Source organism: Pristis pectinata, chromosome 5, assembly GCF_009764475.1.
Source record: "Pristis pectinata isolate sPriPec2 chromosome 5, sPriPec2.1.pri, whole genome shotgun sequence".
NCBI lineage: Eukaryota > Metazoa > Chordata > Chondrichthyes > Rhinopristiformes > Pristidae > Pristis > Pristis pectinata.
The window spans coordinates 53,701,705-53,726,351 of NC_067409.1; the positions used below are offsets into that span (position 1 = coordinate 53,701,705).

The window sequence follows — 24,647 nt, forward strand, 5'->3', positions numbered from 1 at the left end:
TGACCATGCAGATAAGCTGTAAACAAGGCTATCTGGTCAATGAATGAATGGAAGCAGGTGAGAACCTAGAAAAAAATCGAATGTGGGAGTTGCGAAATGCAGAGCAGGCTAGACAATGCTGCTAGACAAAAACTGCAGGGTAAGCAGAGGAAGGGGATGCCTCTAATAAGGTAAAACCAGGGTGACCATGCAGATAAGCTGTAAACAAGGCTATCTGGTCAATGAATGAATGGAAGCAGGTGAGAACCTAGAAAAAAATCGAATGTGGGAGTTGCGAAATGCAGAGCAGGCTAGACATATCCTCCACTTCCAGAGCGAGGAAAAAAAAAGAAAAAAATCAAGCTGAACTAATATCACAGATGGATGACTGATACAGACCTCTTCCCTTCCCACCATACAAGGACCAAAACAGCCTTTCCAGTCAAGCAGCAATTCCATTTATTCCAATCTAATGTACCACATTCAATGTTCACAATATGGTCTCCTCTACATTAAAGAAACCAAAGAAAGATTGGGTGATTGCTTTGCAAAACAACTGCATTCAGTTCCCCGGGCGACCCTAAGCTTCCTGCTACCTGCCACTTTAATTCCTCATCCCATTCCCACTCTGACCCATCGGTCTGTGGCCTCCTATATTATCACAGTGAGGCCCAACATAACCTTGAGGAAGAGAACCTCAACTTTCCTCTGGGCACACTGTGCTCTTCGGGACTCAATATTCTACAACTTCAGTTAACCTAATTTCTTGTTCTATATCAGTCATCTATCTGTGATATTAGATCATTTCGTTTTCCTTCCTTTTTTTCCCTCACTGGGAGGAGAGGACTTGCCCAGCCTGACCTACTGGGTTTTCCCTTCTGCTCTGCATTTCACAACTCTCCCAATCTTTTATCAAGGTTCTTTTGTCTATATTCTCACCCTCTGCTCCTATTCACTCACTGACTAGATAATCTTGTTCAGTTTTGGTCACCATGGTTTTACTCCATCAGAGGTGTCCCCCTCCCTGCAGCTTTACAAGCTTTTTTTTTCCAGTTTGACAAAGGGTCTCTGACCCAAAACTTTGACTGTTGCTCTTCCCACAGATGCGGCCTGACCTGCTGAACATTTACAGCATTTTCTGCTTTTATTTCAACAGGTAAGGCAGCAACTATGGACAGAAACTAATGTTTTAGGTTGATGACCTTTTATTCTGTATTTCTGGCATTTTCCGCTTTTATTACAAGAGCATGTTTCCTTGGGGAGAGGAGAGGAATAAGAAAAGGAGAAAGCCAAATAAATTACAGATTTTGCCAAATAGCTGCATTTGTATTAGGAGGAAGGGAAATACAATAAAAAAAAGGAAAAGGCCCTAACATTAACTCAGCAGACAGACAAGCTGAACAGCTCATTGGGGAACTACATGGATCAAAAGGTTATATATTAGGTTCTATCCTCGTTTCTTCTCCTCTTCTGAGGCAATTACTCATGATCGAGGAGTTCTGATTTTCTGAGTTCTGAAGTGAAGGAGCAGGCAGGTGAGTATTTTGTGAGGCTTCTGTCTGCTCCTGATGCATGGTCTGGAAGTTCTCAATACCATTCTTATTGTTCCTTCTCCACCTTGGGCCAGAGGTATCAAGGGATCAGTGAAACCTTCTTCAAGAAAGTTTTAAGGATATCCTTGAATCTTTTCCTCTGTCAAACTGGTGCATCGAATATAGAACAATACAGCACAACAGGCCCTTCAGCCCACTATATCTGTACTGACCACGATGCCAATTTAAACCAATCCCATCTGCCTGCACATGGTCTGTATCATTCTTTTCCTTGCTTATTCACATGTCTATCTAGATGTCTCTTAAACACTGTTATCGTATCTGCTTCTACCACTTTCTCTGGGAGCAGATTCCAGGCACCTACCATGCTCTTAAAAAAAAAAAATTGCCTTGTAAATCTCATTTAAACTTTCCCCATCTCACCTTAAAACTGTGCCCTCTAATATTTGATATTTCCACCATGGGAAAAAGAATCTAACTATTTACACCTCTCATAATTTTATATACTTCTAAAAGGTCAGTAATCTCCTCTCATGACAAAGCTCAGAACAGAGTGTCTGTTTTGGAGGTCTGGTAAGAGGTGCGTAACCAACCTGGCCTGTCCCACATAGCCAACTGAGAGTAACTACGGCCTCTGTGCTGGAGATGTTGGCACAGAATTCATGTTTATTGATGTTTTAGCTTATCTAAGCCAATGTGGTGCAGGACACTGCATTATGCTTTAGTGCCTCTAGCTAATCAGTAAATAAAACACCTTATTCAAAAATTATGGGATCACAGTTTCTCTATCTTGCCTCTCAATGCGCTGGCCCCACTCAAAGTCTGTGTGCGCCTTGTGGATAGGCTTTGCTAATTAAAATCTATTGACCTACTTTGCAGAATGAGAAACATCACATATGAAAAATGTCCATTTAAGCAGGTACAGGTAATGGGACTGCATCTTGATCTAGGTTACTACCTTTAAGAAAGAAATGCATGAGAAATTGGAAAAGGCTAATGATTACACAAAATTAAATTCTCTTTAAAATATTTACCGTCAACTGCAAAGCCCTTTGACCAAATTGCAGGAGTTGATTGCTGAGCTTGTACATGATCCCCTTCACGTATCTGGCATCTGTATCATTAATAACTTTAAAATTGGCCTGAAAATATAGGATAGATTAGTTCCAAGCCAAATTAATACTTATCAAACTACTTTCCCCAAACACTTTAACACTTCAAAATAAAATGTGCACCTTTGCAAATGGCCTGACATGCCCATGAAATGCACTTCTGAGGAAATTGAAACCTTTTAGGATACAAATGCAACAAAAAGATTCCACGTGGACCATATCTACACTAAAAAAAACTCAGGCAGAGCGAACATCAGAATGACAATCAGGCAGGTTCTGTCGAAGGTGTACACTCCAACCTGCTTTCTGATATGCCTCAAGTTCATCTTCAGGTAGATCCATAAAATAATTCAAAAAGGCACATGTGTTCTACCTGAAATGAACCTATGGATGAATATATTTCTGAAGTTCTCAGCTAAACAGCATACCTTTAAATAATATAAAGCAGTTCCAGTATAAAGAATATGTTAATTATGTGCAAAAATGTTCTTTTAATAGAAAAAGCTGCACACATATTGTGAAACTTATTTTCCATAAGCTGGATACCACTTACTCTCTTAACCAGTATCTAAAAAATAAGATTATTTCAGTTAATGTGGCATAGGTATTCTCACATGCCAAATGTTATGTTAGTTTTCAGACAGAAAACATATCCTTCAAGCAATTCTCAATAACCATAATATCCATCTAGCAGGAGTTAGCCAACAGAATGAGTTATTTTATTTGATACAATATACCTAAATACTATAATTTGTCACAATGATGTCATGCATTAATGAGGTACCTCACACTGTTACAAAGCATGTACTTTTAATTAGGGGAGTTGTAGCTTCAGTCCAATATACAGCTGTGTTTGAAGGCTGTTCAGATGAAAATAGAGACTGCCATTTACTCTTCGTTATTTTTTTTAACCAACAGTCACATATATGTACAGCATTTTCTGGTTGACAGTGAGCTCTAGTATGTACAATTTTGCCAGAAGTAACTTTAACGTAACAGCTGTCTAAAAACCAATACTGCATTACAATTTTTGGTAATGGTAAAGGTACAATTAGCAGCTTCAGAAAGGACTGAATTCTACAGTTTTGTCTTGGTGCTTGATTGCTGGTAAATTGACAATTGTTTATTCAGTAATTTTCATCATCTTTGTCAAAACAGCAAAAGCTAGAAAGTGAAAATCTAATTTCTCTCTAATTTTGGGAGATTTTATAAATATGCATTATTTTTGATGATCGACTGCAGTTTGTTTATTGTAAAATAAAACTCCTTGTCTTTACTCTGTAGATTTTAAGTTACATAAGAAAATCAGAAGTTTTAATATTCTGAACTTACCAAAAATCCCAAAATTTCCTTCTTAACTATATCTTCAGGTCTCGATGGAATATACTGTAAAATACAATGAAAATATTTTCTTTTGCTGTGCCTGTTAAGACCAGTGTTACCAGTATCAACACTGGTGCTAATTTAGAATTTACAGATTAACTACACTTAGATATTAAAACTTTCTTTGATGAATGATTTTTTTTGGTCTTATATTGACAGCTTAAAACACAGATCTAAATAAAATTAACTTGGGTTTGGTGTTACTTATAACTCTTTAGACCATCCCCGTGCCCAAGGGCTAGCAAGAACTGATGGGGAGATGTCTAGGATAACTTGCTCGGGGGCAAAGGGAGTTTGAGGGATGTGCGACCAGAAGTGTCCCGCTCAGGGTGAAGAGACCGGCCCTGCAACAACCACTCTTTCTGTGACATGAGGTTTATCCATGTAGAACAAATTCTGGCTGCTGCCATCATTGACATGTGTCTCTGAGGGGGTTTGCTTTCACCTATTAAAAAACTTACTGTCACCTATGTCATATGACCATGTCAGTTTCAGATTTTGATTTTTTTTATTGTCTGAAAAAAAAACAGCCTCGGAGCTCATTTTCAGCCAACAAAACCCAAAAGGGATGTTTGGAATCAGAAGCAAGAGAAATTGTTGTGAATTATTTAAAAGGAAAAAAGATTAAAGTAGTTAAAACAAAAAAGTAGAAGGTAGATTTGATGATGGTGGGTCATAAGTAAATGGAAAGTGGAGTGAAAGAACAAGATCTCTACCCAAAAAAAATGGTTACAAGTTACTCTGCCAGAGATTTTATTCAAATGGAATCAATATCAAGTACAGTCCACACTGACATGAAGTTGGAGGATGTGAAGACCAATTGGATTAAGGAATACCAATGTAATTCACTGGAGTGGGTTGAACAACAAATGGATAACAAGGTTAGTTCTGAAGCAGCCTGATGATAGCAATAGTGAAGCAAAGAGAAGCAGGTATTGCTGCTCTTATGGAATCAGTTACATTCTAGGGAAAGCAGAAAGGGCAGCTAATGCTTGTTCACTGGTGAATTCAAGACTGGGATAGGTGTAGGAGAGAAGGAAGGCTGCAGCATCTTGATGGATTATAGTATGGATGGAGGAAGCCTAAAATTGGAAATGGAAAGAAGTAAAAAGATGGCAAAGTCATATGAGGAGAATGATCAGTGAGAGTCTACAGTACAAACTTAGTAAATTCAGCACATCTGAGATCCAGTGTCCTATCCACATAAGAGCAAAACAATAAAAAAAATACTACAGTAACGTTTAGAAAAAACACATTACTGAACTGCCATAGAAACAGGAAATGCTGAAAATACTCAGCAAGTCATACAGCATCAATAGAGAGAAGCAGGGTTAATATATCAGGTCAATGACCTTTCATCAGAACAAAAAAGTTAGATATCAAATATCCTTTAAGCTGTAGCTTTAAAACATGTCTGATTTCTAATTGCTTTTAATTCTAATGAAAGGTAAGTAACTTGAAATAGTAACCCTCTCTCTCTATGGACACTGCCTAACCTGTTGAATATTTCAAGCATTTTCTGCTTTTAATTGCTGACTTTGTCTTTGTTGTATTTTGCTTTCCAGATAATAAATTGTTAGTGGTACTAAAGCATAAAATAGAACATGTGGCAGTAAAGACAGCTGTAAATGTTCAAAGATGGAGAGAGAGATGAATGCAGATTAGCTTGTCTTAAAAATAAACTGACAGGGTATTTTATTATATTTCAACAGTTGCTTCTAAGAAACCTATTCAGATACAAGACTTCTTTTAAGACAAAATGTAATTGCATTGCTTGAATGTCAGTTGTACCTTTTCTGGTGCCTGATAACTAGTATCATATCCTCTGTGGTCATCATCTTGATACCTCCTGTAAAGAAAAGCACATTCATTTTCAGGTGCTTAATTTACCACGTGAATATTGGGTTGAGTCAGGACATAAAGAACTCATTCACACTACTTCCAAAAAATTAGATAGATAATTACTTTCATTAGAATTTTGTATATTTTTTTTCTCTGTGTACTTAAATGAGAAAGTAAAAATCTACTGCTCTGATAGTGACCATTTCACTACTGAATCATGGGGATATGAGAATAAGATATTCATCAAAGAAATAAAAATTACTTCAACCACCACACTAATCTTTTCCAATGCCAATATACTCACTGGTAGCATTCGTCTGTGTTCCATTCCCATCTACCTAACTGTAACTAAAGAATTAACAGTGAAGGCTTCTCATCCGCTAACCACTCTTTCACCTCTGATGCCCCAAATGGATCTACCTTTGGCCTCCTCCTACGTTTCATCCACATGATATTGTTCAACAACATTTTCAAAAATACGGCATTAGTTTCCACATGTTTGCTGTGAATCCTAGTTCTTTCTCTCCATCATCTCTCTGGTCTACTCCATTACTGAAATAAATTGTCATAGAGCTTGTCTAATATTCACTGGTCAAAAATATCCTCCAACCAAATATCAGGAAGACCAAAGCTATCATCCACAGACTTATCACAAAATCTGTTACCTACCCAAAGCCTCCATTCCTCTCCTTGTAACTGTTCACAACCTTACAGTTGCATTTGATCCTGGCATGAGTACCAGATCATATATCCATGCCATCAGTAAGTCAATTTATTTCCACTTCCCCAAGATCTCTTGACACTGTTACTGCCTCACTTCACTGGCTGCTTAACAACTTCTACAGTTGACTATTCCGATGCATTTCTGGTCAGCCTTCCTTGGTCTACTCTCCTTAAATCTAAAGTCATTCAAATCTCCAATTTGAAATAAATCCCTTCCAGTCATCAACTCTGTGCTTCCTGACCCATACAGACTTGCATTTAGGCAATATCTCAATTTTGAATTTTTTACCCATGTTTTCAAATCCCCTCAATCTCACCAATTCCTCAATTTTTGTTTCATCACACATCTAATCCATTCAAATTAGGAGAGCCACCTGTCTGAAGACTCCTATCCTACACTGGAGAAATTTAATAGGAAAGATTATTCGGTCTCATTTCATATCATTTTTGGAAAGGAAAGCTGTTTCATTGATCAAGATGAAAAAAAATCAATGAAAACAGAAAATGCTCAAGAAGTCAGGGAACATCTACAGGATAATGTAAATCAAAAATCTGTAGATGCTGGAATTCTGAAATAAAAATGGAAAACATTGGAAACAGTTATCAGATCAGACAGCATTTGTAGAAATGGTTTTAACTTCAAGTCCTAATTTCTTTTCTGCCTCTCTATCAGCTGCCTGACCATTTTTGTATTCATTTGCAAAACGTGGATGTCTAAGCCTACACTTTTTGCCCATCGCTAATTAAAATAAGCTGATCCCAGTCAACCACATTGGTGGGTGTAGAGTCGCACAAAGGTCAGGGTGAATGCACACAGTCTATTTCCCAGGGTTGGGGAATCAAGAACTAGCAGACATATGTTTAAGGTGAGAGGGTAAAGACTTAATAGGAACCTGAGGGGCAACTTTTTCACCCAGAGGATGGTCTGTATATGGAATGAGCTGCCGGAGGAAGTGGTTGAGGCAGATACATTAACAACACTTAAAAGACATTTGCACAGGTATGTGGATAGGAAAGGCTTAAAAGGATATGGGCCAAATGTAGGCAAATGGGCATCTTGGTCAGCATGGACCATGCTGTATGATCCTATGACTCGAAGTGTGAGGTAATGAACTTTGGGAAGACAAATTCTGGTAGGACATATAGAGTAAATGGTAGGTACCTTAGGAGCATTGATGTATAGAGGGACCTTGCGGTGCAAGTCCATAGCTTACTGGAAATGGCACCCCAGGTGGATGGGGTTGCGAGGCACTGAGTACAAGAGTTGAGCGTCACATTACAGCTGCACAAAATATTGGTTAGACCACAGTTGGAGTATTGTGTGCAGTTCTGGTTGCCACACTACAGGTAGGATGTTGTAGCAATAGAGAGAGAGAGTCACAGAGTGATAGAGTAATACAGCATGAAAACAGGCCCTTTGGCCCAACCTGTCCATGCCAACCATGGTGCCCACCAAACTAATCTCATCTGAGCTGTGGATATCTGGAACGAACTGCCAGAGGAGGTGGTAGATGGAGAAATAATTAGGAAGATTTGGACAGGTCTTTGGATTGGAAAGGCAAAGAGGGATATGGGCCTAACACTAGATAGGCACAGCAGTTGGCATGGAAGACATGGACCGAAAGGGCCCATTTCTGTACTGTACAATTCTGATTCTCATGTTTTTTTTCCCAATGTATTACCTGGACTCATCTTGTTTTTTGTATTTTTCTCCAGAGTCCCATTTGCTTTCCTGTCTCCGGTCCTGATCTCTGTCAAAATGCTTAGATTTTTCTCTTTCCATTCTATCCTCCTTTGTTGATTTTGGCCGTTTAATAGATTGTTCCCATTCATCTCGCCAATCTTCTCCAGAATGTCTGATATCTTCAGAAAAACATTATAGAAAGGTGAATATCCAACTGAAGCATTATTCTAACAACCTACAGGTATAAAAAATTTATAATAACCATTTTATGCTTGAAATAAAACTTTTAGTCGATTCTTATACTGGAATGTCACAGAAATGTTGCATATCAGGAGGCTCTTCATCCTGCCATACATGTACAAAATTCAGATGATACTGATTAAGGCTGATAAACAAAATTGTAATTCTCCAGCTATCCAACTGCTAAGGGATGCACAAAAGAAAGCTTCCCTCCACCTGGTAATAATGGTATGCCAGTATTCATGGTCTTGTAGCAGAACAGCACACACATACCCCACAAGGCTAACTATACTTTTGTGCAGATTTTGATTAAATCCTTAACGATTTGATAAAACAAATATTTAAATATCTAACAATAATAAATAGTCAGAAAATTTTGCACTACCTTTAGAACTTTCTCTTTTCCTAGTCTCGACATGTTTACTTGTTGAGGGCTCACATCGAGAATATTTGGGATCTGACCAAGATTCAGCTGAAATCGAATTTATTGTTGTGAAAAGTTATTAGCATCCCACATTTTAAAATAATACATATTGCATGTACTGGTGATACATCTGGCCTAGTGTAAGGCACCATTTCTTAAAACCTGCCATAAATTTCAGTTCTGCTGCCCAAATTCCATCCTGTATAGAAAAACTATTTACTCACCTAATTAGTCTCCAATTGCCGTACAGCACAAAATTAAAAATCACATCCTTATTTTTAAGACCACTACCATTTCACCAATTCATCTAATAAAGGATCATTGATGTGAAAAATTTACTGTTTCTCTGACTTGCTATCTCCAGCATTTTCATTTCAGATTTCCAGCATTTATAGTTTTATGCTTCTCAAACACCTCTCTTTCAGACTTTAATCACTCCTGTTTCATTGGCTCAGTCATATGCCACCTAACTGCCTAATTAATGCATTATTTGAAGGTACCTTATTTTTGTAAACCTGAGGATTGCTAAAACGGATCGAAGGCAACAGATGGGTTGGCAGGCAAACAATCATTCTGAGACATATGAAAACTTGCATCGTTGAAATCTTTTCACATGGTATATCAAATACTGCATTCCATTCCTGCTCAATATAGTACAGAACAGCACAGAAGCAGGCCCTTCAGGATGTCTATGCTATACATCAAGTACCTATGTATTTTTATGCAGCCACAAGACACTGCAGATACTGGAATCTGGAGCAAAAAAACTGCTGGAGGAATTCAGTGGGTCAAGCAGCAGTGGGGTGGGGGGGGGGCAGCGCGTGGGGGTGGAAGGAACTGTCGCCATTTCGGGTCAAGACCCAGTATCAGGACACAGATGCTGCTCAACCTGCTGAGTTCTTCTAGCAGTTTATTTTATGCCTCATGTATTTTATCCGATTTACCAGCATTTGGTCTGTAGCCCAGTATGCCAGAATGCAACCAACCTCTGGGTGAAAAAATTCTTCCTCAGATCCCCTCTAACCTTTGACACCACACCTTAAACCTAAGCTTTGAGACAACTCTGCCATGAGGAAAAATTTCTTACTATCGACCCTATCTATGCCTTCTGCAAGGAAAACAAAATTCAGCCTGTCCATTCTCTCCTAACAAATGAAATGTTCCAATCCAGACAACATCCTGATGAATCTCCTCTGCACCTTCTCCAGTTCAACCACATCCTTCTTGTAAGTACGTCAACGAGAACTGCACATGATATTCCAGCTGCCATATGGAAATAGAAACAGTTAATGTTTCAGGTCCAAGACTCTGTCAGAACCATTGCAAAGGATCTCGGACCTGAAATGTTAACTGTTTCTCTTTCCATACATGTTGCCTGATCTCCTGAGAGTTTCCAGCATTTTTATTTCAGATTTCCAGCATCTGCCATTTTTACTCTGCCATCAGTTCTTCAACGGTATCCAAGTTTAAAGAGAATACTCCAACATTCAGAATATATGGTTGAGGTTCTGCTGTTAACGGTGCTGCCAACAGAGACTGAAAATTGAATTGCAGTCAGGAATTTTTTTTTATTCTTTCAAGCTACTGTGCTGCTCTATACAGTATGGTGTTGAGCTTCTTGAGTGATGTTGAAACTGCACTCATCCAGGCAAGTGGGGAATATTCCTTCACAGTCCTGACTTGACTGTTGTAGATGTGGACAAGTTTTGGGGAGTGAGGTGAGTTACTCACCACAGGGTCCCTAGCCTCTGAACTGCTCTTGTAGCCACATTGTGTAAGTGGCTACTCCAGTTCAGTTTCCGGTCAATGGTAACCCCCCATGCCCCAGGATATTGATAGTGGGGGATTCAGTGATGGTAATGCCATTGAATGTCAGGGAGTGAGAGCTGGATGTTCTCTTGTTGTATATTGTCATTGCCTGGCACTTGTATGGCACGAATGTTACTTGTCATCTATCAGTCCAGGCCTGGATATTGTCCAGGTCTTGCTGAATTTGGCTGTAGGTTGTTTCATTATCTGAGGAGTTGTGAATTGTGTTGAACACTGTGCAACCAGCAGCAAACGTCCCTACTTCTGACCTTGCAATTAAAGGAAGGTCATTGATGAAGCAGCTGAAGATGGTTGGGCCAAGGACACTAACCCGAGGAACTTCTGCAGAGATATCCTGTGGCTTAAATGTTTGACCTCTGACCATCACAACCATCTTCCTTTGCACTAGATACAACAACCAGTGGAGAAACCCACCCCCACCGCCAATTCCCATTGACTCCAGTTTAGCCAGGGCTCCTTGATGCAATACTCCATCAAATGCTGCCTTGATATCAAGGGCAGTTACTCTCACTTCACCTCTGGAGTTCAGCTGTTTTGTCCATGTTTGGACCAAGGTTGTAATGAGGTCAGGAGCTGAATGACTTTGGTGGAATCCTAACTGAGCTTCTGTGAGAAGGCTGTTGCTAAGCAAGTGCTGCTTGATAGTTCTATCAATTATCCCTTCCATTACTTTGCTGATAATTGAGAGTAGACTAATGGGGCAGCAATTGGCTGAGTTGGATTTATCCTCCTTGTGAGCAGGATATACCTAAGCAACATTCCTCATTGTTGGGTCGATGTACTAAAACAGCTCAGGCAAGGGTGCAGCAAGTTCTGGAGCACAAGTCTTCAGTACTTTCACTGGAATGTTGTGAGGGCCAACAGCATTTGCTGTATTCAATGTCTTTTTGCTAGTTCTTGATATCACATGGAGTGAACTGAATTGACTGAAGACTGGCATCTATCATGCCAGGGACACTGGAAGAGGCAAGATGGATTATCCACTTGGCACTTCTGGCTGAAGGTTCATGAAAATGCTTGAGCTTTCTCTTTTGCACTGATCGGCTGGGCTCGCCCAGTATTGATAAGGGGGACATTTGTGGAGCCGCCTCCTCCAGTGAGTTGTTTAACTGTCCACCACCATTCAAAACTGGATGAGGCAGGACTGCAGAGCTTAGATCTGATCCCCTGGCTCTATCTATTGCATGCTGTTTATGTTGATAGCATGCAAGTAGTCCTATTTTGTAGCTTTACCAGAGTGATTCCTCATTCTGAGGTATGCCTAGTGCTGCTCCTGGCATGTTCTCCTGCATTGAAGGTATTGGTATTAGTTTATTATTGTCACGTACCAAAGTACAGTGAAAAACTTGTCTTGCATACTGTTCGTACAAATCAATTCATTACACATTGCAGATACTTTGAGTTAGTAGAGTGCATTGAGGTAGTACAGGTAAAAACAATAACAGAGTACAGAGTAAAGTGTCACAGCTACAGGGTTGATCTCCCGGTTTGATGGTGATGGCAGAACAGGGGAAATGTTAGGCCATGTGGTTGCAGATTGTGGTTGAGTATTATTCTGCTGCTGCTGCTGATGGCCCACAGCACCTCATCGTTGCCCAGTCCTAAGTTGCTAGATCTGTTCACAGTCTGCCCCATTTAGCATAGTGATAGTGCCACACCATATGATGAGATTTCACCTCCACAAGGACTATGTGGTGGTCACTCCGACCAGTATTGTCGTGGACAGATGCATCTGCGACAGGTAAACCGATGAGGATGAGATCAAGTAGGTTTTTTTCCTCCTCTTGTTGGTTCCCTCACCACCTTCCACAGACCCAATCTAGCAGCAATGTCCTTTAACAATCAGCCAGCTGGGTCAGTAGTGGTGCTACCAAGCCACTCTTGGTGATGGACATTGAAGTCCCCCACCCAGAGTACATTCTCAGCCTTTGCCACTCTCAGTCCTTCCTCCAAGTGGTGTTCTACATAGAGTACTCTTGATTCATCAGCTGAGGGGGGAACAGCAGGTGGTAATATGCATTTTCTTGCTTGAGTTTAAACCTGATGCCATGAGATTTCATGTGATCTGGGGTCAATGTTGAGGATTCCCAGGGCAGTTCCCTACTGACTAGATACCAATGTGCTGCCACTCTGGTGGGTCTGTCCTGTCAGTGGGATGGAGATGGTGGTGTCTAGGATGTCGACTGCACGGTATGATTCCATGAGTATGACTGTATCAGGCTGTTGCTTGACTAGTCTGTGATAGCTGTCCCAAATTTGGCAAAAGTCCCCGGATGTTGCTGAGGAGAACTTTATAGGGTCAGTAGGGCAGTTTTTGTTGTTTCCCGTACCTAGTCAATTCTGGGTGATTCATCCAGTTTTGTCTCTTTGTGGCTTTCCAGTGGTTTATTACAACTGAAAGGCTTGCTAAACCATTTCAGAGGGCAGTTTAGAGTCAACCACATTGAATAGTGGTAGCCAGAGTATTCTGCTGTAATGCTGCAACGCTAAACTGAAGAAAGCTACCAAGTTGTTTGGGAAAGGGAGCAAGCAAGCATGTGAAGATTGCCAAATATTTTAATGTCAATAAATTGGAGGGCAATAACCAACAAGGATTTGATTGTGCAAGTGATGGGTATATGAAATTTGTTCAGGCTGCAATAATGTAATTTAACTCCATAGACTTGTATAATAGGTAACTTAAAGAGACACTGAAAATATCAGATAGCATAAACATAAATGAAAGATCCAGGGATTCCAAAGTTAACAAAAAAGTCCAACATACAACTTGAAGATGGAGAATGATTGTTACGAATGACATCCTGCTTGAAAATCAGGGTTTTTGATCACAATATTAACTTTGGCAATTCATGTTAAATTTGAATTCATAAATGCTTACTTTTTGCAACTCCTTTTGATTATTTCTCACTCCCTTAAAATTCAATGCCCTTTTTCTTGTGTATTTTTTTAAATTAATCTCATTTTGTAAGTTTCCTACAGCTCTGTAGATACTTTATCACCTTTTATCACAAGCAGGAGAGAGGACAGGCTAATTAACAAGACAAAGAAATTGGAGAGGATAATAATATAAAAATGACAAAATTGCATTTCAGCCATCTTCAACTACATTTTAAAGTGTATCGTGCTCAACTTAAAATCCAGAGGTACTTGGGGCTGGGCCTGGAAGTGGTGAGCAGTTTTTTGCTACATATATACTGATGAATTGGTACATCCATTAGGAAGAAGTTGTGAGAGCAAGCAAGAGCGCAGAATGTATCACCAAGAGTAGAACAGTGGTTATCAGAACTAACTGACTTAGCCGAGTCCTGAAGTGCCAGTGCAGGTCAGAAGAGAACCGGCACAAGCACAGACCTAACTGATTTGGTCTTCATTATTCTAATTTTGTGGGACAGTGTTCATAGGAGTCACCACTGCACAGGTCCATGTGATGCTGAAGTCTCAGTAATCCATTATTGACTTCCTCCATCATGATAGGATATATTTAGAATAAATTTAGCAGCAAAAAACTGATATCCACAGGGTGTGGTGAAACAGCAGCAGCTGCATTTTATTCCACCACACATGGTCCTGCATATACCACTACTATCAAGTGAGAAGACTAACTTTGGTTCAATGAGCTTAGAAGAACATGCCAGGAGTAGAACCAAGAGCACCCAAACATGAGATGTTGATGATAATGAAACCACAGCACAGCATGCATGCTAAAGAGCAGAAACAGCATGCACGAATAGATTTAAACAATCCCATATCGAAGCAATCATATAAAAGCTCTTTCATCCTGTGAAATCTAGAGGTATGTACAGTCATAGACAATTAAAAATAAATAACAGAGGTGGTTCAATGAGCATCCCGGCTTCATAGGTAAGAGAATCCAGTGCAAAGGTCAAGACTAAAATATTTGGAACCATCTTCACCCAGAAATGAATGTTAAACAAAAACTGCAGATGCTGGAAATCTGAAATAGAAACAGAAAATGTTGGAAAAACTCAGCAGGTCAGGCAGTATCTGTGGAACGAGAAACAATGAAAGTTTTGGGTTGTAGTTTTTTTTAAGCATTTTCTGTCTTTATTTCACCCAGAAATACCTGGCAGATAACCTATCCCAAATTAGTTAGCATTCTTATTCTGTGAAAATATTTGTCTTTGTTCAGTTATTGGGACAAGCACGCCAAGGACCTAATAAAATGAGTCAGTATTGGTATGCAACATTTTCTAGCAAATATGAACATATACCTTGATGGAATTTTCAGGCTTGCACTATGCAAATTAAGACAAGGGACTCACTTCATAACAACCTGCAATAGCAAGCTTTCCTCTGTGGCACAATGTACTGTATTTGACTTTTGTGAGTCAGAAGATATTAAAATGTTATGGACAAACCTACCTTTTGAGGAAGTTACTCTGCTAGAAGGTTTGAAACTTGTGCTAGCATACGGCTTTCTATTTTTAGGATCTGAAGAGTAAGAGGTTTCCATGCTGGTGCTCTGATCTTGGTCAAAACTACTGTATTCCATGTCTTGTAGTTGACTTCCTAAAATTAAAAAGAGGGCACATGCTTTCCGATAATTAAAATCTACTCTTTCAGAAAAGTATATGCCAAGTAAAACCTGAAAGCTTCAAGCAGAAACATCAGCATGCACAATGAAGCAGATAGCTCTAGCTCGCTAAATGGATGGAACTAGGGTTAAATACTACCCCACTACAGATGCAAACATAATTGATGTACAAAAACAGGCTGCCATTGTATTTACTGTCTGTACACTGCTGCCATTTCCCCCTCCCAGATGATCATTGCACAACAAAAACTCAGAAAAGTACACTTTGATAAAGACATGAAAGTAGCATTAATTATACTAATTGTTCTTAAAATTATGTAAAACTTAAAATTTGGTACACGGAGATGGGACATGCTCTGAGATGGATCATGAGAACTAAAGTATCTCTAAAATAAAGGAATGTTCAGACACCTTCATATTGTTTTGCATGCTTCTTACTATCCAAAGCAAAAGCAGTGAATGTTGGTATTTTACCATCTTTTGTTGCAGCTATCTTCTTACTGAGTGAAGGTCCATCATAATCTCGGATCACCTGGAAATTTTTTTAAAAGTCACTTTGAAGAAGAAACAATGTTATTCCATTCTATTCTACTGAAATGTCAAATTTATAGAAGTCAATTAGTGACACTTATATAGCTCCTCTTCTGCCTTTCAGCAAAACAAAATTTAATACTTCAGTGAAGATGGCACTAGATGGCACAGTAGGTACAGGTTCAATAGGTTATAGTAATGCAGGAAAGTCTTCTTAAAGAGCTGCTCCACAATTCACAAATTTAGATACATGGGGAAATGCCATTATAAAATATTTAATGATGACAGGACAGCATTTAAGAAATGTCTAGACGAGCAGGTGAACCACCTAGGCACAGAAGGCTACAGACCAAGTGTTGGCAGATGGGATTAATACAGACGGGTGCCCACCAGACAGTGTGAACGTGGTGGGCCGAATATCTGTATGACTCTATTTATCTTTGCATCCTTCACCTTGGAAACTAAGCTCTGTGACTCTTCTGAGGAATCATATTTCAGCCCTCAGATAAAATGTCAAGAATCCTTTGATTGGTAGTGCTGTACAATGCAGCATAATCAATTGCCAATTATACAAAAAATAGTGCAATCTAAACTATTTATCAGCTTGATCTCATTCAGCTGCACCATCATGGTAACAGTTGCTAAATATGCCAGTAAATAGCATCTAAATATCAATAACCTGCTCATTCAAGTTAGTTTTGGATTCTGTGAAATGCACCATGCTTCAGATCTCACTGAATGAGATGGCCATTGAATTGATATATATCTGGAGCAGGAGAACTTCTGTTTAAGATGCTGATGGTAGGGAACTTGGTCATGGTGGCTTTGATGAAGCTTGGTGGGAGATTGTTTGATATTTTCCTTACATTTATGTGGTGCAAACATTACTGGTCACTCTCCAGTGTAGATGCAATCCAAATCCTACAATGAGGGGAGATCTTATTGAGGTATACAAAATTATGAGGGGTATAGATAGGGTAAATGCATGCAGGCTTTTTGCCCTAAGGTTGGGTGAGACTAAAACCAGAGGATATAGGTTTAGGGTGAAAGGTGAAATATTTAAGGGGAATCTGATGGGAAGCTTCTTCACTCAGAGGGTGGTACGAGTGTGGAACAAGCTGCCAGCAGAAGTGGTAGGTGTGGGTTCAATTGTAACAGTTAAGAGAAGTTTGGATAGGACCAGGCAGAAGATTAGGTCGGCCTGGACTAGATGAGCTGAAGGGCCTGTTTCTGTGCTGTAGTACTTTATGACTCTATAATAGACACAACAGTGCATTATACCTAATTGATTCCCTCAGCTTTTGGAGGCCTTCCCATTGCTGTACATTCTACCAAAAGAATACAGCTCTTGCTTACTTCATTCAGCAGTACCTGCTAGTCTGACAACTTCTACAATAGAGAAGAAAAACAGGAACACTCTCAAAATTCTGCCCATGTAACACATCATCCTACCTGGAACATGTACTGTCATTCCATTATCAATGCTGGACCAAAATCCTAGAATTTCCTATCCAAAAATATTTATGGAATATCATTATCACTATAACAATTTAAGGAGAAAGCTAACCAGTGTTTTTCTCAGAGCAGCTCAGGATGAACAATAAACAGTTTATCCAAAGCCCAAGAATCAAAATTGCAAATTTCTCAAACAAAAAACACCTGAACTTATCTAAAGCATTAGTAAATATCCTCCCTAATTCAGAAACAGAAATGGAGAGACCATAAGAAGTGGGAAATAAAGAAGGTAATTCAGCATTTCACTGAATTGTACGACATAGAAATAGGCCCTTTCAGCGCACCTCACCCATGCCGACCATGATACCTATCCATGCTAATCCCATTTGCCTGCATTAGGCCTGTATCCTCTATGCCTATGCCAGGTACCTGTCCAAATCCCACAAACTTTGTAATTGTATCCGTCCCCACCACAATGAATTCACTTGGACCATTTCTGACACTTCTCTCCCTCATCTGGATCTCCGTCTCCATCTCAGGAGACGGACTGTCCACTGACATTTACTGTAAACCCACTGACTTCCAACAGTTACCTAGACTGCATCTCATTTGCACCCTGTCTCTTGATGCCATCCCTTTCTCCCAGTTTCTCTGTCTCCGCTGCATCTGCTCTCAAGAAGAGGCCTTCCATTCCAGGATATCTGAAATGTCCTCCTTATTCAGGAAACGTGGCTTCCCTGCTAGTGCGGTTAATGGAGCCCTCTCTTTCATTTCCTTTATTTCTGGAACTTCTGTTCTCACCCCACCTCCACACAGACCGAACAAAGATAGAATCTCCCTAGGCCTCGCCTTTCACCCTACTAGCCTCCACATCCATCACACCATTCCTCGTCATTTCCACCAGCTGCAACAAGATCCCACCACAAACCACATCTCCTCATCCCCACCCTTTTCTGCCTTCTGCCTTCTGCCAGGACCACTCCCTCTGTGACTCCCTGGTCCAGTCATCCCGAGCTCCTGTTTGCATGCCAGTTCAATTCCCCTTCCCATTCCAATCTGTCCATCCTCAGCCTTCTCCACTGCCAGAGTGAGGCCCAACACAAACTAGAGAAACAACACCTCATATTCCCCTGGGTTGTCCACAGCCCAATGGTATGAACAGTGAATTTTCCAATTTCAGGTAACCCTTACCTCCTGTGTTCCCACCCCCCTCCCCCACCTCTCCTTCCGATCCACCTCTGGTCCTCCCATTTTTGTCCCCTTTCCCTATACCCCTACCCACCCTCACCCCTCATCACCTATTTTTGCCCGCCTCTCCATCCTGGTTACATCCACCTAACACCCACACATTTTACCCACCAGATCTCCCCCCTCCCCTTTGCCACCTTTGTGTTCCCACTTATCATCCTCCAGCAGCTGTCTCTACCTCCCCCCAACCTGCCTTCATCTGGCATTTCTTTGTCTGCCTCCACCTATCACCCACCTGGCTCTGGCTCTGTCCCCTCTCCATGCCCCCTCCCCTCCCCATAGATGCTGCTGGGCCTGTCAAGATCCTTCAGCAGATTGTTTTTGCTCTCCTTATAACTACAGCACTCCATTCCAGGCAATATTCTGATGAATCTCTTCTGCACTCTCTCTATTGCTACCACATACTTCCTGTAGTATGGTGACCCAAACTCCCCACAATACTCCAAGTGCAGTCTAACCAATATTTTGTACAGCTGTAACATGACCAATGTTCTGCACAGATGCAAGTTCTGTAAGTTTTAAGACAGTTAAAGATAAGGATGAGACTGGTTCCTGGGTGTAAGTTTTGTTGGGGGAAGGTTAAATACAACAGTATTAAGCAGGAACTGGGGGAAGTAAACTGGGAGAGGCTGTTTGACGGTAAATCTACATCTGACATATGGGAGTCGTTCAAAGGCCAGCGTGTTCCTGTGAGGCTGAAAGAGAAGGATGGCAGGGTTTGGAAACCTTGTACTGTACGTCAAGAGATATTGTAAGTTTTGTCAAAAAGTAAAAGGAAGCATATGTAAGGTTTAGGAAGGTGGAATCAGACAGGGACCTTGAGGAATATATAGGAAGCAAGTTAAACAAGGAGTTAGGAAGGCTAATTGGAGCCATGGAATGTCCTTGGCAAGTAGGATTAAGGAGTATCCTCTTTAGTCACAGGCAAGATCCCAGAAGACTAGAGATTAGCAAATGTTGTTCCTGTGTTTAAGAAGGGCAACAGAGATAAACCAGGAAATCATAGGTCAGCCTTACATCAGTGGCAGGGAAATGATTAAAGGACCTTAGGGTCAGGATTTACTCACATTTGGAAAACCCCTTCGGCCCATGATGTCTGTGCCGACTATGATGCCAATCCATTGTCTCTCATTCTTCTGAACTTCGATCAGTAGAATCCTAACCTGTTCAACCTTTCCTCATAGAACAATATCTCAATGCTTGGGATCACCCTAATGAACCTGCTCTGAACCACCTCCATTGAAATGATATCCTTCCTTCAAAAAATGGGACCAAAATTGTTTGCAGTACTCCAGATTTAGTCACACTAGACTGTCTATTGTGACTTCCCTATTTTTACACTCCAACCACTTGAAGTAAGAGCCAACATTCTATTAGCCCTCAATATCGTTATTACTTTTACAAACCATTTGACATTGAAATGCTCATCAATACGTTTATTACCTTAAGACTTGACTATTACATCACATTCCTAAGCCGGCCTCCTGCCTTTCACCATCTGTATCCTCAAATTCATCCAAAAATCTGCTGCCTATATCCTATGATCTCTCCTAGTTAACATGCCTGGACACTGGAGTTTTGAATTATGATCTTCTTGAAACATAAAAGATTCTGAGGGGCTTTGACAGGTTAGAGGCCGAGAGGACACTTCCTCGTGTGGAAATCAAGAACAAGGGAGTATAATGGGTTATCCACTTAAGACAGAACTAATGGGGAGTGTCTCCTCTCAGAAGGTGATGAATCTTTGGAATTTTCCATCTCAGAGAGCTATTGAGACTGAGTCATTAAAACTAGGTTAAACAGACTTTTGGACGACAGGAGACAAGGGTTATGAGGAACAAGCAGTAATGTGAAAAGGAACCAAGATCAGATCAGCTGATTTTACTGAGTGATGCAGTGAGCTCAAGGGGCCACCTGGCCTATTAATACTCCTATTTCTTATGTTCTTGCATTAAGAACACTCAACTTCAAAATATTCTCAGCTTCAAATTCTGCCATCACCTTACCCTTCCGTATAAGTCCTTGGAGGAAGCTCTAAAGATAGGGAAGGATGAGGCAATGCACAGATTTGAACACGAAGAAAAGGATTTTAAATTTAAGGCATTTCTGCATTAGGGCCATTGTGTCATCAGAGGTTATTAAACAAAATGGGAGCACATGGGATTGGTAGTAATATACTGATGTGGATCAAGCATGATCAGAATGGTCAGAAAACAAAGTACAAATAAACAGGTCATTATTACGTTGCAACTCGTTAAGTACTGCAAGGGTCAGTGCTGGGGCTCTGCTCTTCAAAATCTGTAACAATAAATCAGATAAGGGAATAGTGCAATATATCCAAGTTTGTTAAAGTATAAAGCTGAGTGACAGTGTGGAATGTGAGGAGAATGTAGTAGACCTCCTGTGGATCTAGAGAGGCAAAGTGATTGTGTGAAATTAGAGTATAATGTGGAATAATGCAAGGCATCTATTATGGTTAAAAAAAAGAAAAGCAGAAATTAAAAGGTGAGATGGAAAGGAATTGGTGTTCAGAGAGTGTCCTTGTGTAAGAATCATGAAAAGTTAACACATGGATACAGCAAGTAAGTTGGAAGGCAAGTAGTATACTGGCCTTCTTTGCAAAAGGATTTGAGCACAATGCAGATTCACTAGACTGAATTCTGAAATGTGGAGCAACAGGGTGGAGAGGAGGTTATCCTATGGAGAGGCTCAGGAGACTGGATCCTCATTGAAGCATGCAAAATTCTTACAGTACTGTTGAGAGGGTAGATGCAGGGTAGGTGATGTTACCCTTGGCTAGGGTGCCTAGAGGCAGGTATTACATTTGCAAAAACAGTGAGCCATTCAGGACTGAAATAAGAAGGAATTTCTTTGTCCAAAAGTAGTGAATCTTCGGAATCCTCTACCCAAGAGGGCTGTGGAGGTTCAATAGCACAGTATATACAAGACAGACATGGAGGTATTTTTGGATATTACGGGAATGAAGGGATATAGGGTTAGTATAGGAAAGTGGCACTGAGGTAGAAGATAAACTGCACTGAATAGAAGATCTGGCGCAAGAGTTTGAATAGCCTAGCATTTTTTGTGTGCTTAGGTCAGAGACCACAAGATCAGGTAGAATGTCAAGGTCATGAAACATATGGTTCCATTATGTGCAGTGTTCAGGCAAGTGGATGGAATTAGTCTCACACAATTTGTCATGGATTTCTCTTTCCATAATAATAAGCACTTAATGTTGCAGACTTACCTTCAGTTTTCCTCTTCCATCAATCTTTTCAAGTTCTGCTGCTTTTTTCTTGACAATTTGTTTGTATTTTCCTATTCCTACTTTCAATAAATCCGGATGCTTCCTTTTCTGAAAAACACAATGTGCTTTGTGAATGGAAAAATCACCACTGGTTGCAAAAATTAGGTATTCGAACATGGTCAACATTTGACCAAATCTTTGACATTGTTAAATGAGTTAACTCACATCAGGTTAACTTGATGCTATCTTGCAAGTAACTACTGTTGAGAGTAGCTGCTTAAAAGCTTGATTTAAACTATACAGCTACACATTTTCTTAGGCCACATCCCAGATATGAACATCAAGAAAAATAAACAGTTCACTTATATAGCCCCTTAATTGTTACTGGCAGGCACAGTTCGTAGAGGGAATTGTGAAAATGGGGCAAGGCTGCTGGGGACAGAGATCACACTCAGGTTAAAATGCTTTTATTTTCAAAGCTCCATATTCATTATCTGAACTTGCTTCAATCAACAGTGCTGAAGCCAAAGGCACCAATAGGTCACCTTAATATTTATACAGATCGAAACACAGTCTCATTAGATGCAATCTGGTTTCATACACAAAAGAATTCTCCAACTATACCTCTAGGTCCCTTTAACAGCTCAAATGAACATATAAACCTTCTTCAAAACTTGAGAAAGCCCATTATATCTGCTTGTAAAACTTGCCCCATCCTATCACAGCAAGCAACATCATCCACACATACAACTTTAACAGAATGTTTCTTCAGTGTAAATTTTAGAAGATGGTCAGAGGGAAATTCAGTGTTGAAAGGGAAGGAGTTTTGCCACTTTCTTCCTGTGACTCATGCAAGTAACGGAAATTAAGTTTTTAAAACGGTGTCTAGTATTTCAGTGATTAGTACAAGTTTGTGCATTTATTAAAACAACACAAAAGTTAAATGTAGATAATATAGATGAAGCAATGGGAGAGTAGGCTGCAGATCTAGATCACACAAAGTATAGGTTTGTGGACACCCAGACCTCCGCTTTAAGTGTCACCAGCTTAAATCACGCTCTCAGATTCATCCCAGCAAGCATGAGAGTTAGAAGCAGTCCAACGCTAAAAGGAAAGGTTAAAGTATCTGGACAGCCTCCTCCAAACTCTAGTCACATCTTTGTAGAAGGAGACAGGATAAGAACTTGCAATTGCTGATCATTTAATTACTAACACACTATTATATCCACAATTCAAAGGCAAATATAAATCACGATTTGTGCAACATAGCAACCTTTATTGCTTGCTTATTATCACAAAAAAAATGTCATTTGGCCCATTCAGCCCATGCCAGCTCCCAAGAGAGCAATCCCATCAGTTCCATTTTCCCCCTTAGTTCCTGCAGCATTCCAATTTACTCTCTGTCCAATGCCCATCAGCTCCCTTTTTATTTCCTTCCACCACTTCACTTGCACCGAGAGGTAATTTACAATAGCCAATGAATATACCAGCACATCTATGGAAAACTGAGCACCAAAGGGAAAGCCACATTGTCATGGGGAGATTATGCAAACTCCACTCAGATAGCACCCAAGGCCAGGATTGAACCCATTTCCTTGGAGTTGTGAGGCAGTAGTATTAACTACTGCACCACCACACCACCTTGTAAAAGATCTCCTTTGCTCAAAATTGGTTCAAAATCCTTATTTTTATAGATACATTTACAATGTTTCAAAAGATGCAAATCTTTAAGGACCTATAGGAATAGAGAATTTTCTCAAGCAATGCCCAAAACAGATAATTAGATTGCCTACCCATTCAGAGCAGAGAACCATATTCAGTTCCACTGCATTTTGCATCACACCCAAATTTTTATCAATTATTTGAAAGATACTAGATTATGACAACTGGAAAGCATTCAATACACTTTCCTCAAATGCCATTAGTTAACTGATAAGAGACTGTTCCTGTATCTTCCACTACTTTCTCTTTTGTTAGATATCCTCTCAGAACACATTTTTGAGTGAAAAATTAAGAAAATAAACCACTCAGCATGCTCTTGATACCTTTCAAACTAATTATGAGCTGCACTAGGGAGAACCCTACTTTCCACCCTTCTCTCCCCTTCGTGCCCCCCTTCACATTCCCTACTCTCCATGAAGTGACTATCTTTGTGGCTAAGCACAGCTCCAATACCATCTTCAAATTTGCCGACGACACTACTGTTGGACGAGTCACAAGTGGCGATGAGTCAGCGTACCAGAGCGGGATCGGACACCTGGTTGACTGGTGCCGCAACAACAACCTCTCGCTCAACGTCAGCAAAATTAAAGAGCTGGTTGTTGACTTCAGGAAGGGGAAGGAGGACGAACATGCACCAGTCTACATTGGAGGTTCGACAGTGGAGAAGTCAGCAGCTTTAAATTCCTGGGCGTTAAAATATCAGATGACCTGCCCTGGGCCCAGCACATAGATGCAATCATAAGGAAAGCATGCCAGCATCTCTACTTTCTTAGAGAGGTTCGGCTTGTCATCAAGCACTCTAACAAACTTCCACAGATGTACTGTTGGAAGTATCCTGATCTGCTATTGCATCATGGTCTGGTATGGCAATTCAAATGCAAAGGAATGTAACAGGTTGCAGAGAGTAGTAGACTCTGCCCAATACATCACAGGTACATTCCTCCCCACCACTGGTAGTATCTACAGGAGGCGTTGCCTCAAGAAGGCAACATCCATCATCAAAGATCCCCACCATCCGGGCCATGCTATCTTTTCACAGCTACCATCGGGCAGGAGGTACAGGATCCTGAAGTCCCACAGCACCAGGTTCAAGGACAGCTACTTCCTTTCAACCATTCA

The 24,647-nt window shown here is 40.3% G+C and overlaps 1 protein-coding gene across 2 annotated transcripts in view; it reads right to left on the reverse strand.

Moving 5' to 3' along the window:
• Positions 1–24,647, reverse strand: part of si:ch211-197h24.6 (uncharacterized) — an 82,254-nt gene that overhangs the window by 5,901 nt on the left and 51,706 nt on the right. For both annotated transcript variants that reach the window (XM_052016839.1, XM_052016838.1), the window contains exons 14-21: positions 21,807–21,914; positions 15,800–15,857; positions 15,154–15,300; positions 8,902–8,988; positions 8,275–8,455; positions 5,819–5,876; positions 3,977–4,030; positions 2,567–2,674 (exon numbers count right to left, since the gene is read on the reverse strand). In XM_052016839.1, coding sequence (XP_051872799.1) covers positions 2,567–2,674; positions 3,977–4,030; positions 5,819–5,876; positions 8,275–8,455; positions 8,902–8,988; positions 15,154–15,300; positions 15,800–15,857; positions 21,807–21,914 — 801 coding nt within the window. The remainder of the gene's footprint in view (positions 1–2,566; positions 2,675–3,976; positions 4,031–5,818; positions 5,877–8,274; positions 8,456–8,901; positions 8,989–15,153; positions 15,301–15,799; positions 15,858–21,806; positions 21,915–24,647) is intronic.